The sequence below is a fragment of the Xenopus laevis genome, chromosome 5S, assembly GCF_017654675.1.
Source record: "Xenopus laevis strain J_2021 chromosome 5S, Xenopus_laevis_v10.1, whole genome shotgun sequence".
NCBI classification, from domain to species: Eukaryota; Metazoa; Chordata; class Amphibia; order Anura; family Pipidae; genus Xenopus; species Xenopus laevis.
In genome coordinates, this window is record NC_054380.1 from 86327349 (window position 1) to 86344635 (window position 17287).

The 17287-nt window shown below is 39.9% G+C and overlaps 1 protein-coding gene across 1 annotated transcript; it reads left to right on the plus strand.

The window, feature by feature from the left end:
* The first annotated feature begins 722 nt into the window (after positions 1 to 722).
* On the plus strand, positions 723 to 17087 carry chrd.1.S (chordin, gene 1 S homeolog). Its single transcript, NM_001088309.1, is given in 23 exon segments — positions 723 to 1143; positions 3238 to 3341; positions 4024 to 4150; positions 4258 to 4392; positions 5211 to 5328; positions 5937 to 6033; positions 6118 to 6259; positions 6596 to 6733; positions 7076 to 7152; positions 7294 to 7441; positions 7523 to 7629; positions 7740 to 7856; positions 8215 to 8371; positions 8876 to 9117; positions 10086 to 10199; positions 10329 to 10541; positions 11645 to 11738; positions 12498 to 12551; positions 12766 to 12869; positions 13148 to 13250; positions 13724 to 13878; positions 14166 to 14256; positions 16348 to 17087. Coding segments are annotated over 23 exon segments (2826 nt in total). The 5' UTR covers positions 723 to 1019; the 3' UTR covers positions 16413 to 17087.
* Positions 17088 to 17287: the final 200 nt, after the last annotated feature.

The window sequence follows — 17287 nt, forward strand, 5'->3', positions numbered from 1 at the left end:
CACTTCTCCATGTGTGTATCACTCTCTGCTCCATGTCTCAGTTTCTGTATATCTCTCTCCTTCTTCTTTGCTTATCCCATTTTTGTCTCTGTCTCTCTGCCCCACTTCTCATTTTCTGTAGTTTTGTAAAACACTCCCTCTGCTCCACTTCTGTCATTACATAACATACTTTTTCTGCTTCCCTCCTCACTTTTTGGCAACAATTTCTTCAACCCCCTTTTTCTGAATCACACTCTCTACCCCAATTCTGTGTTACATTATCTCCCTCTTTGCCTGACATCTCCCTCTCTCTATCAATAGGGCCCCCCTTAATACCACTATCTCCCCATTTCCATACCCATTCCCCAAATCTTGTGTTCTTCCCACATGCCATTCTGTGCATGCCCCCCACTTTTCGCTGTTTCTGTCCATTTGTGCTCATCCTCTTCCCTCTCTCCTGGGTGGGTCCAGGCTGAGTCAGGATGCTGTGTCTGAGTGTGTCGGGTGAGGGGGGAGTCCAGAGCTCCAGCTGCTCCCTGCTGGGCTATTCAATGCTGTTAAGAGACACTTTCCTTGGGCTGAGACCCCGCTGAGCGAATCATCAACTCCCAGAGTGAGCACAATATACTTCGGCAAGATTGAAGAGGGGGCCGGCTTGACGGCTTTGTTTGCTTGCTGTGCCCCCGCCTATAAATCCTGCGCTTGTCCCACTGAGCCACCAGAAGACACATTGGACACTGGATAGAAGTGTCCCCTCCGGACATTGGTACCTGCTGTGAAGAAGAGGCTGGCCCGGGTAGCAGGGAGCGCTCTCTGCACTATTGGAGTGTGTGTGGTGCAAAGTGTGGGTACAGAGCAACAACCCATGTACTGGGAATGTGAGCCAGAGAGCCAGAGACAAGTAGCATAGTAGTGCGCTGAGAAGGTGGCAAAGTGACTGGCACAGGCAGACTGAAGGCTCATGGTCCATAGAAGAGTATAGTACAAAGCACAGACATTGTACGCTCACTATACGAGACAGAACGTTTGGAACCACAAAAATGCAGTGTCCCCCCATCCTACTTGTGTGGACCCTGTGGATTATGGCTGTGGATTGCTCTCGCCCAAAGGTTTTCTTGCCCATTCAGCCTGAACAGGAGCCCCTCCAATCCAAGACTCCAGCAGGTGAGTGAGAATTGGGTCCCACCAGGGTGGTCATTAGAAGGGGTCTGCAGTCTTATGGGCAAATTCCATTGCACGTTATAGAAACCTGCATCTTAGCTTTGCCCTTATTCGTGAATCGCCTCACTGCCAGGCTTCCACAAACCCCTTTTCTAGCAACTTAGGCTGCCACATTAGTAGATGCTTGACCTGCACATCAGATATGCTTGTATTACAGCAAAGTTGTCACACAGTCATGCTGGGATTTGTAGTTGTGCAGCAGCAGCAGCAGAAGGGTCGCAGGTTGGACATCCCCTGCAATAATCAGTTGCAGACTCAGGTTGGATCCTTCCCAACATGAACGGGAGGTTCAGTAAGTGTCAGTGACCTTGGGGGTCAGGCAGTTTCCCGCTGAAGTTTTGTGAGGAGAAGAAGCAGAGCTGTTATTGGAGCGAGGCAGAGCTTAGAGCAGACTTAGGGAATGTGCTGTCACACTAATCGCTCCCATAGGAAGAGATTTGCTTATTAGTTGCTATGAGGGAATGTTTATGTAACTCAGCCCATTACACAAAGCTCTTCAGCTGCCAGAACTCTGCTCAGCCGTGTCCCAGACGGATATTTGGGGTTCTGGACATGAAATTGCACAGTGTATATTCCCCCCATCATTCGTGACAATGTTCAGTAATGTAGCCCCACCAAATGTTCCCCTCTGTCTCCCTCTATTATTGTCCTCATTAGGTCCCTCAAAAAAAAAAAAAAAAAAAAAAAAAAAAAATATATATATATATATATATATATATATATATATATATATATATATATAAATCAAAGCAGCAAAGCAATGTCTTTCTGTTACTCATACTGTGACAATATATTCCTCTTCATGCATTCTACATCATTCCCCACGTTTTTCATATAGATTTTGGGCTTCATTCATGTTTGCTTTTGGTCTGAGATTTTCCATTTTGTTGTACTACAATTCCCAGCAGCTTTCCTTGCTGCCCCCTATGCATATTTTAGAGGTGGTGTGGTGGTCATCCTACACATAAGGCATAGCTATAATTGTAAAAATATAACCGTCCATTAGCCTTTCTCTGCGTGTCACATACTGCAGACCCATTTGTTTACAGACTCAGTGTGTGTTGATGTTAGCATTCTACCTACAAGTTGGCATGCATTGAGCAGCTCAGATGTGTAGGTTGCTTTGCGTGCTGTCACACATCTCCAACTTTTTCCCACATGCTCAAGCAGATGTTCTCAGGGGACTGATGAATTTGCCTGTTTGTTTCTTTCCAAACTATTGCCTGTTACATGTTTTCCTGCAGGCTTTGGCGTGTGCATGCTATGTTTGTTTTGCTGTGTGTGGCGTTGCATGGGTTATTGGGAAATGTTTGTGTGATACAGTTGGAGCAACATTTTGTTTTTTTGTCTGGTTACGGTACCTCAGAGGCAGCGTCTGGCTCGGGAATATTCTCCTCACACTCCCAGAACTTCTGCCAGAAATCAGCGAAGCGCAGAGTGTCCAACAGCTGCCCCAACCTCACTTTAATATCTTCCAGAACGGAGTGGACTTAGCTATATGCTCTGTATTTTGGGGTCTCCACATGGGGCCTTCTTTGGCATGTAGGCATTATTATCATTGGATCCAGTATGTCTATATGCTCTTCAATAGAAACATTTCAGCATTTGCTGGGTTTTGAGTGATCTAGCCTGTTATACTTTGTTGTTTTGGACTTCTGTGAGACTCAAGCCTTGTACGTGCTGGTCACTGGAACCTAGTCAACCTATGTTGTCCTCTGAGGAGGTGAATTAGTTAGTTGTCTTACTAACACTTGTGAACCTAAGGATTATATGTTTTCTTCTCTACAACTCTGTTGCAGCATTTGTTAATAGAAGGCAAGACTGCTTACCAGGAGGTGGGGAGCCTATTGTGTCTTCTGCATTGAAAATAGTTCCAGTCATGCCATGTAATGCTATGTAAAATCCATTTGCTGCTTGCTCTTTGATTTGCAGCCATTATAGAAACCATTTTATTTCAGTGTGAACTGCTCTGTAAGGGACACCGATTATGGAAAGTAATTCAGAGGACTGTGTCTAACCTTTTTTTTTTCATTTCAGGTTGTACATTTGGTGGGAAATTTTACTCCCTGGAGGATTCATGGCATCCAGATCTTGGGGAACCATTCGGAGTTATGCACTGCGTACTATGCTATTGTGAGCCGGTAAGAAGGGATATATGGGCCAAACACACACACATAAATATAATTTTACAGTAAATAAAGAAGGTGCTAGTATACTACTTGGGGGGTAGTAAAGTGAAATGTAAAACAACACAGGAAGAGATCACTGGTACTTGGAAAGGTCCTCTTAAAGGGTGCATTTAAAAAGCATCTGACCAATAAAATAAGCTTCAGAGTAGTATTGAAAGTAAGTAAGGAGGAGACAGAATTGGTTGTTATTAATTGCCAATTACTAAACACATAATGAGTTAGCTAGGCAGTAATACTGATCACTAATGGATGAAGAGGAAGTTTTGGATTTGTGTATTGGATAGCTTTTGTTCTAGCCTATGCTATCCTGTTAGAGAGTAGTTAGTATGCGCTAATAAGAAGGTTACTATAGGCTACTGAGAGCATCATTAGGAGCTAATTCTTCCTTTGTCATGGACTGATTGTTGTGGGGTGAATCTCCTCATTTAGAACCTGTGAATTTGAAAGCAATAGAGCATTTATTTTGTCTTCTTTCTGTTAAGTGTCTCTTCTCAGCCTAAAGGTCTATAATTTTTACTTCTACCTAAATGCACAGAAATGCTTCTGACAGTGTCCTGTTTTGATGATCCAACATAATTTGTTCCAAGAATACAATTTGAAATCACATCACTAAAATAAATTGTTGTCTTTGCAGCAGCGAAGTCGTCGGGGAAAACCATCTGGTAAAGTCAGCTGCAAAAACATCAAACATGATTGCCCCTCACCCTCCTGTGCTAACCCTATACTGCTCCCAGGACATTGCTGCAAGACTTGTCCCAAAGGTAAGGTTAATTACATATATTTCCCACTTCTTCCCTTGACTCATCTCCCCCTCTTGGTCCCTGATGCTCCACTCTTTTATTTAACTTTTATTGTACTTTTATTTCAGCTCCTCCTCCTCCTATAAAGAAATCAGACTTTGTTTTTGACGGATTTGAGTATTTTCAAGAGAAGGATGATGATCTTTATAATGATCGCTCTTATCTGAGTTCTGATGATGTCGCTGTGGAGGAGAGTCGTTCAGGTAATGTCCTGCCTAACCCCACATCCCATAATCCTGTACTAATTAATGCAACTTGTAGGTAATACATCTGAGCTGCATAAGTAAAAGCCACATTTTAGAGAACATTATAAACTATTTGAACTTCAGCAACCATTATGTGGGAACACATAAATAATTGTGTTACAACCCTCCAGTTATCCATTAGCTAGCCCTTTCTTTCACAGAAAACTATGTTTTCTGAGTCAAACAGATAAATATCATTATTATTAAAAACATGTTTAATACAGCTTTTGTTTATTAGGCAAGAATTGTAGGGGCCATGGGCCAAGAACTTGCGGGGATGAGAAGATATTTTGTCCCTACTTGAGCTTCTTTGCAGCTTACTCATCAGTCTTTATTGTGAATGTGGTGAATGTCTCCACAGGTTGTGATTCTTTCAATATAAAGTTAAAGTAATACTGTAAAGAAAATTTTCAAAGTCCAAATTTATCTCAATATTTTCTGCTACAAACTCTGATCAAATCCAATCGGGTTTTTAACACTTATTTATTATTACATTTTACCGAAAATTTACTTTGAGGGAAAAAAATCAGATTTTCACTAATTTTTCGGACTCTCTCATTCGATTTTCACCCGAAACCCCCGAAAACTTGGGGTATTGCCCGAAACCCAGCGCACAAAAAAAATCATTGAAACTTCTCCCATTGACTTAAAATTTTTCGTGATTTTTGCATTCTGAGTTTAGTAAATAACCCCCTTAGTGTCCATATTCTCATGATTACTTGTAAATATTATGATGATTACGCATGTATGGTCATGTTGTTCTCTTTCCTTTGTAGAATATGTGGCACTACTAACAGCACCCAGCCATGTGTGGCCCCCAGTTACCAGTGGAGTAGCCAAGGCTAGATTCAACCTGCAGCGCTCCAATTTGCTCTTCTCAATCACTTATAAATGGTGAGAGCATATCTTATATTGTTTTTCAATTCTGCCCTTATATGCTTGTTTTCTGCCCATCACCCAAACTCTTTTCTTTTTTCTATTCCTTATCTTATATTAATTATTTTTGTGACTGGCGCTTTTTTCTACACTTGGCTCTTCATCCTATACTCTTCCTGTGAAGAGTCTGCTTAAAGTAAAGCTGGCCATAGACTCAAAGATCCGCTCGTTTGGCGACATCACCAAACGAGCGGATCTTTCCCCGATATGCCACAAACAGCATGGCTATATCGGGGGTAATTCGAACGTTCGGGCTCAGACGGGTCGGTCGGTTAAAAATCAAACCTTCCCATGCGATATCGTGGCCAGATTTCGATCGGGAAGACCCGTCGGAAGCCCCCATACACGGGCAGATAAGCTGTCAAATTGGTCCAAACGACCGATATCGGCAGCTTTATCTGCCTGTGTATGGCCACCTTAAGACAATCAATTATTACTTTAACTGGAAAAACATACAAATAATATGCCAGTATAATTTACTTGACACTTTCAGAAAGGTGCAATGAATATAAGTCCTAATTATAAACAGCATGTGTTATTTTGACTGACTGTGTCTCTGATTCCAGGATAGACAGACTTTCCAGAATCCGTTTCTCCGATCTTGACGGTTCTGTGCTGTTTGAACACCCAGTGCACAGAATGGGATCCCCACGGGATGACACTGTGAGTAAACAATCCATCCACTATTTAATTTTGGTTTCTCTGGCTTCCATTTACTTCTAATACAATGATGTATTTTTCTTGCAGATCTGTGGCATTTGGAGGTCCCTTAATCGGTCCACTCTACGTCTTCTCCGAATGGGTCACATTCTTGTATCTCTGGTGACCACAACACTTTCAGAGCCGGAAATATCAGGCAAGATTGTCAAACACAAAGCCCTATTTTCAGGTAAGAAGTGACTAAATGAAGGGTGGAAATATTGATTATACTTAAGGAAGTATACAGCCATCTGCAAGAAAGTGTGAGATAATGGGTACAGATGTTGTATGCCAAAAGGCAATGTTTACAAATGTACTTCAAGTTACAGGGGAATGACAAACTATAAGCTTTACTTTCTGGTTCTATGTTCACCGAAGTATTTAGATTCAAAGGTTATTAGGCAATCTGGGGACATATTTAGGGACAGAAAGATAAGTAAAAGGAATGTGTTGTTATGCGATGGCTTCTTTGTTGATAGTTATAGAAGAATACTATCTTGTTCTGATAAATATTTTTTCTTCCCAGAGTCCTTCAGTGCACTTCTTACCCCAGAAGACTCTGATGAAACAGGAGGTGGAGGACTCGCAATGCTAACACTGAGTGATGTGGATGACAATCTGCACTTTATACTTATGCTCAGAGGTCTAAGTGGTGAAGAAGGAGGTGAGAATTTGGCATAACTATTGCTTAGAGGCGTAAAACAGAGAATCTTGTATTAGTGCAGCTGTGGGGGGAAAAAATAAGGGGAAAAAAAATAAGGGCTTGTTTGCAGTGAACTTCAAATCTGATCGTAAAAAGAAATAACATTTCTGATGTGCATGTCTATACAGTATATATATATATATATATATATATATATATTACATTTTTGAAGCATAAAAGAGCAACAAATTTCTGAAAATAAGAAAAGAAATGAGGATAGACAAACTTTGGAGGCAAAAATAAGAATCTGCATGTATACTGTTATTTCTCATCATCCTTTAATCTTTTTCATTGATGTTTCAGATCAGATTCCAATACTTGTGCAAATCTCACATCAGAACCATGTGATACGGGAGCTATATGCCAACATCTCTGCACAGGTGAGTCTCAAAATTTCACATATCTAAATTTAATATATAAACTGTATATAACTAAAAAATAAACTACAAAACTATTCCAATCTTGACTTTTAATCAACTCTTATTCCTTGTGTTTTTTTCTGAACATGTTACCACCATCAGGAACAAGACTTTGCAGAGGTATTGCCAGACCTTTCCAGTCGAGAAATGCTGTGGCTGGCTCAAGGTCAGCTGGAGATTTCAGTGCAGACAGAAGGGAGACGTCCGCAAAGCATGTCAGGCATAATCACAGTCAGAAAATCATGTGACAGTAAGTTGTACACTTTATAAACTAAATTTTGGCTATAAAAGAATAATCTTAATAAGTCACACGTTCCTACTTTCTCTACAGCTTTGCAGAGTGTGTTATCGGGTGGTGACGCTTTAAATCCCACCAAAACTGGAGCCGTGGGATCTGCAAGCATCACACTTCATGAAAATGGAACTCTGGAATATCAGGTAGTGGATGTAAACCTGGGTGGACATTTGTCACCTAGAGAGTCTTGCTTTTTATGTTGCTGTCTATCCCTGGATGCTTCAACTCATCTTCTGTCCATTTTTGTCCACAGATTCAAATTGCTGGTACAATGAGTACTGTGACAGCTGTGACACTGGAGACAAAACCTCGCCGAAAAACAAAGAGAAATATTCTGCACGATATGAGCAAGGACTACCATGATGGAAGGGTATAAAATGATATTTAGATATGTTTATTGTGGGAAATAAACATTGGCAGGATAGGTTAAATTACATAGTAAAAGGAACATAGCTGGCAAACATTTATTGTAAATACAATACATTTAAATACAGAAAAGACCCCTTTGTTGCATAGTGCAATTCGTCTAGAGCTGTTTCATGTATAGGGCAATGTAGAGTCTTTATCCATGTTCCTCTTACTGTGCTAGCACCGTGCAAATAATGCTTGGAATTATATACATGTTTAATTTAAATGTCCTGAAACAGTAATTTTGGTACAGCTATTTATGTGTGTTATAAATGACATAAATGGTGCAATTATTAACTTTTGTCGGATTCCTATTTCAGGTCTGGGGATATTGGATAGATGCTAATGCCCGAGACCTACATATGCTGTTACAAAGTGAGCTCTTCCTCAATGTAGCGACAAAGGACTTCCAGGAAGGGGAACTCAGGGGACAAATAACCCCTCTGCTATACAGTGGCCTGTGGGCCAGATATGAGAGTAAGTGTTCCATACATTCTTATCTTTATATCTGTCTCTGTATGTATATATATATATATATATATATATATATATATATATATATATATATATATATATATATATATATATATATACTGTATATATATATATATATATTATATATATAAAAATGTTATGCTATACTTTTTATTTAACTATTATGTTGAGGCTGTGTTGTACATCTTTCACTGTTTTATTGTTCTCTCTCTCCTCTCCTCCCAATGGTATTCATGCTCTCCTACCTTACTAACCCATTATTTCTTGCTTTCCCTCCCTCCTTTTTCTGTGTTCTCTGCAGATCTGGGAGGTCTCATATTCTCTTTCTCCTACATAGGGAGGAGGCTCATAGCAGAGAGTCTTAATTGTGTAACCCTTTGCTTGACTCCAGCAGTGCATTATAACTTTCTTTTAGATAAGGAACTTATATAATAAATGTGGGGAGGGTTGCTTGCACTTTTACCTGACATCCCTGTTTCTTTTCAGAGCTCCCAGTTCCTCTAGCTGGTCAGTTTGTGTCACCTCCCATCAGGACAGGTTCAGCAGGTCATGCATGGGTTTCACTGGATGAGCACTGCCACCTGCATTATCAGATTGTGGTGACTGGTCTGGGTAAGGCAGAAGATGCTGCACTGAACGCACATCTACATGGTTTTGCTGAGCTTGGAGAGGTCGGTGAGAGCTCTCCTGGACACAAGAGGTTGTTAAAGGGCTTCTATGGGTCAGAGGTAAGAGAATTACAGAAAGACATGGTTCCTGGACAAAATGTTTAAATCGTATGCAGAAACATAAAGGGAGGAACTTTCCTGGCAATTAATTCAGCAGTGTCCTAGCAGAGTTAGTAATTAAGTCAAATACTTGGGATAGGAATGTGATTGTTTTGAATATTTAAAAAAATGTGACATTTGAAAAGTAGTTACGAAAGACTGAGCCAAATGGACTGCAAATAGCAAGAATAGAGGTTAATGAAGTGTTTCTGTTATTTGCTAAAGATTGTTTGTGCCAATTTAGCTGTATTACGTGGATTGCAAGAGAAAACATTTGCCAGGAGTGGGCAACAATTAATTATGTCATATCCAAGGCCTTTTACATACAAGTGCTCTGAATGGTACACTATAGTATTAACATTTATGTGTAAATGGGCAGCAAACAACAACAAGAAACTGATGAGAACAATCAGTGCCAGGGACAAATCAAAACCAGAATGTATGATTCCTTACTTAGAGGCCCCTGGTGATGAATGCTTATCATATACCAACGTCTATTGGTTAATTACAAGTCCAGGGTTCCAAAGGTTGCATGGAACTGTAGTTCAATGTGGTAGTGAGAGATTGGGCAAGTAAAGCTAAGATAATGAGATCACAAATCATTAAGCAATTAATTATACTCTTGTCTTTGTCTGTTTTTATTGTGTAAACCATATTGTACCATGTGCTTTGTATACTATTTTCTTGCTATTGGAAAGCACCGTATTAAACATGTTTATTTCTTTTTGTCTCCTTCCCTCTTTCTCCTGACATTATCTTTCTTTTGCAACCTGCCTGCTGTGTTAATTGACTACCTTGGGATATTCACTCATTTCACATCTTTTTTTTCTCAACATTATATTATTTACTTCCTGTCTTAACCTCTGTCACATTCTTTTTCTCTTCCTCGACCTATTGCTCCTCTTTTACTTCCTTGCTCATTCCTGCAGGCACAGGGTAGTGTAAAAGACCTTGACCTTGAACTATTGGGACATCTGAGCCGGGGCACAGCATTTATTCAAGTGAGCACCAAACTGAATCCTCGTGGGGAAATTCGAGGACAGGTGAGCATCACCATTTAATTTTATATATTAAATGAGGTTGTGTTTATTTTGTTATTCAGGCATCAATACATGTCTTTCACTCTTTTTGCATAGTCTGTTTTTATTTAAAATAATTTTCTGCTTAAATAGATACACATACCTAACAGCTGTGAATCTGGAGGAGTTTCTCTAACCCCTGAAGAGCCTGAGTATGAATATGAAATATATGAGGAGGGAAGGCAGCGCGACCCTGACGATCTTCGGAAAGACCCCAGAGCATGCTCTTTCGAAGGTCAACTAAGGGCCCATGGTTCACAATGGGCTCCAGACTATGACAGGAAATGCTCTGTGTGCAGCTGTCAGGTAATATAGGCTAAATTATTGGAGATTAGCAGGAAATACTACATAAGTTTTTTTTATATTGCCTAAAATTATTATAAAATATGCATGGGTCATACGCATGAAAGGGAATAATTATTGACTGAAATGGGTTGAGTGGTATCCACCTACTATAGTTTTGGCATTAGATTAGAACTTGCTTGCCTAGTATGAGTATAATAGTGAAATGTATTGTTATAGTGAGTTAATAGAAAAGGTTCCTCACATAAATTGGTGACTGAGAAACTCAAAGATTCACAGAATGTCTTTTTGCATTTTTCAGTGTGCAGAAAAGTAATATTTAGCTTAAAGGGTTGTTCGCCTTCCAAACACTGTTTTCAGTTCAGTCGTTGTCAGATTGTTCACCATAAGCAAAGATTTTTTCAATTGCTTTCCATTTTTTATTTATTACCGTTTAAAGTTTATTGTTTGTCACTAGTGTTTTAGTCTGGCAGCTCAGTGATTCCGGAGCATCGGAACTGTTACAATTTGCTACATTTAGTTGATACATTTCTCAGCAGTATCTGTGGAAATTTAGAAAACTATTGCATCAATTCTAACAGCAGCTGTTAATGAAGCTCAGGAACTTGCACAGCAGGGACAAAGATAACAAATGTATCAACTAAATGTATCCACTTAGGACAGTTAAAGAGTCGGCGACCCCCCCCCCTCCCCAGAGTTGGTTTAAAAGATGAAAAAAGTTCACAAATAGAAAGTATTTTATTGTATGGTGATCTAAAACCAAGTGAACTGAAAAAAAGTGTTTGAGGATGAACAACCCCTTTAATGTTAGCTTTCACAATCTATGTCTGTTATTTGGATTGTATATATCTTAAAATCAAAGTATTGTAAGCTCAGCTGTGTACAGTAGCTTCCTGAAAACTCATCTGTAAATCAACTTCCTTTGAGGGAACATTATTAAAATGATTGCTTTTAAACAACTATGAGCAAAAAGGCAAGTTTTTGTGTTCATTATAAGTTTTTTATATTGTTTTTCAATCGCTGAAGAAAGCATTGTAGTCGGTCAAGGGTAATTCTCCTGATTTGAACTATGCATTCATCTAATCCTATGTATTTTATTTGTGCAGAAGCGTACCGTGATTTGTGATCCTATTGTGTGCCCACCTCTGAACTGCTCCCAGCCTGTCCATTTGCCAGATCAGTGCTGTCCTGTGTGTGAAGGTAACTTTTTATGAGACAATCAGAAGCATGTGTTCAGGTTCTGTGTAAAAAAGAAAATTAGCATTGTAGTTTCCAGGACTGAACTTTCAGTCTGGTAGTGCCAGTAAAGAAGTCCATCCAAAACTGTTGTGCTTATATTTAGATTATCTTATTGTAAAGCCTCTAGCATCAACTTTAGCTATTTTAATAAAATACAAGGGATGATTTTTCATGTCAGCCTGTTATTAGCCTGGGGACAGGATAGAGAGTTAAATGTTCAAACATACCATTTACACTTTTGCCATCCGAGCTGCTTTTGCAGCATCAGACTGGGCCGGTGGGACACTGGGAAAGAACCCGGTGGGCCCCAGCCCTCAGGGCCAGAACTAGGGGTAGGCAGAGAAGGCACGTGCCTAGGGTGCAAAGCTGGGGGGCAACAGGCACGCACCCCCTAGTCCGTTCCCTGATTGCCCGGCGCGTACCGTGCCATCTTTTTTTCAATCGGGGGTTTTGACCAGCTCCACAGTGCCTGTCTGCCTGACCTCCTCCCCAGAACGCACCAAGATGAGAAGGTACTAGGAGAGGGACAGAGGGGGGTTTTTGACTGGGGGGGCTGGCCCTTGAGGGGGATGCGGAGGCCCTGATGTGGCAGCCCAACCCCGACTGAGGGCCCTGACCCCCCCCAGTCAGATCCTATGCTTATGGATTTTAGTAACTGGTGTGTTGTCTCTTCTTCTTCTCCTGTGTAACTAATTGCCATTTCCCAAATTCATTTTACAGAAAAAAAAGAAATGAGAGAGGTGAAAAAACCAGAGAGGGCTCGCACAAGTGAAGGTAAAAATTCTTGAAAACCTAAATCAAATATATTTTCTCCTAAATCAAACACATGTTCTCCCTTACACTTATTTCATAGCACTGCTTTCTAACCCTGGGCCTTGGTTTGTCCAACCAGCTGCACCGATCCAATCCCACAATATGTTCCTCTTTCACAACTAATTTCCTAATAATGCGAAAGTACTTGCACTAATTGTTTTTATTAATTTCACAGGCTGCTTTTTTGATGGAGATCGCTCATGGAAGGCAGCTGGTACACGTTGGCATCCTTTTGTTCCTCCATTTGGTCTAATTAAATGTGCCATTTGCACCTGCAAGGTGAGTACCTTTCCAGTATAAAAAATTACAATAATGTTTCAGGATAAGCATGTGGCGACTGAACAAACAAATAACAACTAAGAAAAACACGTTGCAGAATGAAATAATTATACAATAAATGTTATGGTCCCATCCCTATGCCTTAGTAATTAATAATAACAACAGTACTTAATTTGTGTAGATTTTTACTGTGACAACTGGCTGCTGTTCTTTTTCCCAAACTGCTGGCTGCTTGCTCTTCTCTGCTACTGTTTGACTAAACATTTATTTTGCACCAGGGTTCCACTGGAGAAGTGCACTGTGAGAAGGTGACCTGTCCAAAACTTTCCTGTACCAACCCAATCCGTGCCAATCCTTCTGATTGCTGCAAGCAGTGCCCAGGTGAGATTTAAAGTCAAACTAAAGGCATATGTATGGGGGTTTGTTGAGTTAGAGTATGTTAAATGAAGGACAGAAAGAGAAAAGGATGAGTTAGAACAGAGTTTAAAAAAAGTATAATTGTCACTGGAAAATTATTAATGAAACAAAAACACAAAGTTATAAACTCTCATACCAAGAGTCTTGTCCTGTCCCTGCACTATGCTGTCCTGTCTTGCAGGAGTTGCATATTTTTGCACTTGCACTTTTTGTCTGTTTTCTGGTACATCTATGTTGTGTGTAGCACCATGGTCCTAGAGGAACATTGTTTCGTTTCACTGTGTACTGTACAAATGTATATGGATGAAATGACAATAAACTCACTCTTGACTTCACTCTTGACTTCACTCTTGACTTGAAAGTTCGCAAGCAAAAACTCCATAGCCATTCTGCCATGCAGTATAGACTTATTTCTCTTTGATTGTTCTCTTTTGCAGTAGAGGAGCGGAGTCCTATGGAACTGGCAGACAGTATGCAGTCAGATGGAGCAGGATCATGCAGATTTGGGCGTCACTGGTACCCAAATCATGAGCGTTGGCATCCAACTGTGCCACCCTTTGGAGAGATGAAATGTGTTACATGCACTTGTGCGGTAAGTTGAACACTGGAGAGGGAATACATAATAAGGTTATAAGAAGATACCATTGAATTGACAGAATTAACAGATTTAAGAGTGGGAAAGCAATGTTGCTGAAATAAAATGATTTCATGGGAGCAGGGAGAGGCCCAGGGACTGGGGAGAAGCTTTATTGAAGGAAGACAGGAAGGACTTGGGTGATAATGAGGAGAGCATAAACAATTTAAAGCAGAAATTGAAATGGTGCAATATTAAGGATAAATATTGCATATGCCTAAACCAAACATTATATTTATTTACAGGAGGGCATTACACAGTGTCGGAGACAGGAGTGTACAGGAACTACATGTGGTACTGGTTCAAAGCGGGACAGATGTTGCACCAAGTGCAAAGGTGAGTTTAAATCAGCCTCTCAATAGAAAATAAATTATTGCAGGGTCCTAGTTTGTATGCTAAAGGCAGTACTCTAGTTTGCAATGACCTTATCCCTTCTAGTCCAAACTGTGTGTAGCCATCATCTGGTTTATATTTGTATGGCAGTGGTTACTTTTTTGCGGGCAATATTTCTCACTTTTTAATATTGGAAATGAATGTTATATTGTTCGATGAAGTGATGCTGTTTGCCACTTGCTGTGGCACATCACTTGCATCTTGTGCCATGCTTGATGTAAAGGCTTATTTACTAATACCAGACATAAGCCACATGCATGTAAGTGGGCATAAATTCTCTCACGTTAGCATGGAATAACCACTGAATTTCCTCCTGGTCCTAAAGCAGAACTTCTGTTCTCAATTGCATCGGTAAATGCTTTTTAAGATTTAAATCCATCATAATAAGCCAGAATATTGTGTGTTTCTCTGTACTGCATATTCATGTGGCTTGTTGTTAATATAGGTTGATGATGATGTTGTATTCTATAGTGCATTTATTGGATCTTTGGTTAAGGGTTGGTTTGCCACATGCCAGCATCGGACATACCACCTTGGGCAGTAAAAATACTGCTTGATGCCAATGTTATTAATATGGAAGAAAGCTAAAAACACTTTTGCAATGTGCATTCATTACTTATTTTGTTTTAAATTCCAAGATATTAAGGGTTACATGTAATGTTACTATGAATGAATTTTGTTACAACAGCGCCACCTGCGGGTCAGTTTCCCACCATTCTGACCACCGAGTAGTCATGGAAGTTGTCAAGAGAAAGAAAGGTTTTTTAATTTTTTTTCCTAAGCAGAAGAACATCAGAGTAGCCCTGTTTCTTTCTCCTGACAACTTTGTTGACTACTTGGTGGTCAGAATGGTGAGAAAATGGCCAGCAGGTGGCGCTGTTGTAACAAAGTTCAGTCATATTAACATTAAATGTTTCCTTTAATATCTTGGAATAAAAAATAAATAGATAATGAATGTACATTGCAAAAGTGCTTAGAATAGCCCCCTCATCAATTTTACATTCACTTATTTTAAAGGTTTACTTACCCTTTAAAGGAATTATTCAGTATAAAAATAAAAACTGACTAAATAGATAGGCTGTGCAAAATAAAACATTTTTAATATAGTTAGTTAGCCAAAAATGTAATGTATAAAGGCTGGAGTGACTGGATGTCTAACATAATAGCCAGAACACTACTTCTTGCTTTTGCAGGTTTCCACTGGTTACCAGGCAATAACCAATCAGTGATTTGAGGGGGGCCACATGGGTCATAACTGTTTGCTTTTGAATCTGAGCTGCATGCAGGGGATCAATTGCAAACTCACTGAACACTTATGTCCCATAAAGTCGCTGACTAACTCAAAGTTAGAGAGCGTTAAAACAGGAAGTAGTGCTCTGGCTATAATATTATACACCCAGTCACTCCAACCTTTATATATTACATTTTTGCCTAACTTACTATTTTAGAAACATTTTTTATTTTGCACAGCCTATCTATTTACCCAGTTTTTATTTATTCACAGAACTATTCTTTTAAAGTATATATGCAATAAAGCTATAATGTTGATTGGGGAGGTGCCACAAATTGTGTCACAGCTTGAGGTACTTTATGGGTTTGTGCTTTGAAGTCAACATACAGTTTGCATTATTTTTTGGCTTTAGTAATTGCTGTTGATTTTATTACCTTTTATAATGTTGTTCACAGAGCCAAAGTAAACAGGCGTTTACTTTGTTTTCCGAAGTCGCCCGTAATTGCCTCACGAGGAAACTTCGGGCGACTTCGGTAGGCAAATCGCTCCGTGTGCCTGCCCCAGGCGATTTTATCCGGCGGAAGGCAGGGGAAGGTAAAATGGGGAGATTAGTCGCCGCAAAGAAGAGGAGATTTGTCGCCTTGCAACTAATCTGCCCGAATCTGCCTGTGTGGCCAGACCCTAAATTGTAATCGTTACAGATGCGCAGGAGTAATTATTTGCACACATACAGTATGTGCACCATGTGCTACTTTTCTGTGACATTTGCCTTCGCTAACTTAGACTTTGTAATTCTCTTAAAGATGCCAATCAAGATGAAGATGAAAAAGTGAAATCAGACGAGACAAGGACTCCATGGAGTTTTTAGAGAGGAGAGCAACTCGGGCAATGGGACTGATTATCTAGGCTCACAAAAACATGTCCCAAGCTGAGACAACTGCCAGGACTGGATGGTCTGCACAATGTTTTGTTCCACTCTGATAACACTGCTACTGGATTTTACAGTATTTCCATTTGTTTCATTTGCTGCCATGAAGCAGTGGGATTCTGGAGGCAGCATTTGGAACTAAAATACCTTGCCACCTTGGATTCATCCCTTCCAACACCAAGTCAGTCTTTCTGACAGAAGCAACTCTAAATCCTGCCTAAACAGGACCCGGAGTTTTAACGTCTGATCTGTAGAGTTTCGCAACAGGAGCACAGACACAGCATAGGCAGCTGTGCATATGTAGATATACTGACTAAACGTGCCTTGTGGCTCTACAGGACGGGAAGAAAAGTGCAAGAGACAGACAAAGACTACAGTGTTCTTGCTGGAAAGTCTGTATATATGTCTGCGTATGTGAGTGTGTGAACGCATGATTTTACTTTGGGGGTGTATGATCAGACATATATCAGTTCCTCTTGTCCAAGCACACACTTTTGGAAACTTTGTCTTGTATTATTTATGGTATTTTGAGTGGGTGCGGTACCTGTACTAATTAACTATTATTGATGGTCGTATTTATTGAACTAAAATAAACTGAAGACATTTTCCCAGTCATTGTTTTTCTAGATTTTATTGGGCATGTATGGATAGCGAAGAAGCAACTCTTTTTTTCTTTCTGTATTTTTAATTTATTAAGTATTAGGGATGCAGCAACCAGGAATTAGTTTAGAATTTCGCCAAATTTGCAGTATTTGAACATTTCTTTACGGTTTGGAATCAGTTTAGATGAATATCCAAATAAGGCTTTGGATTTG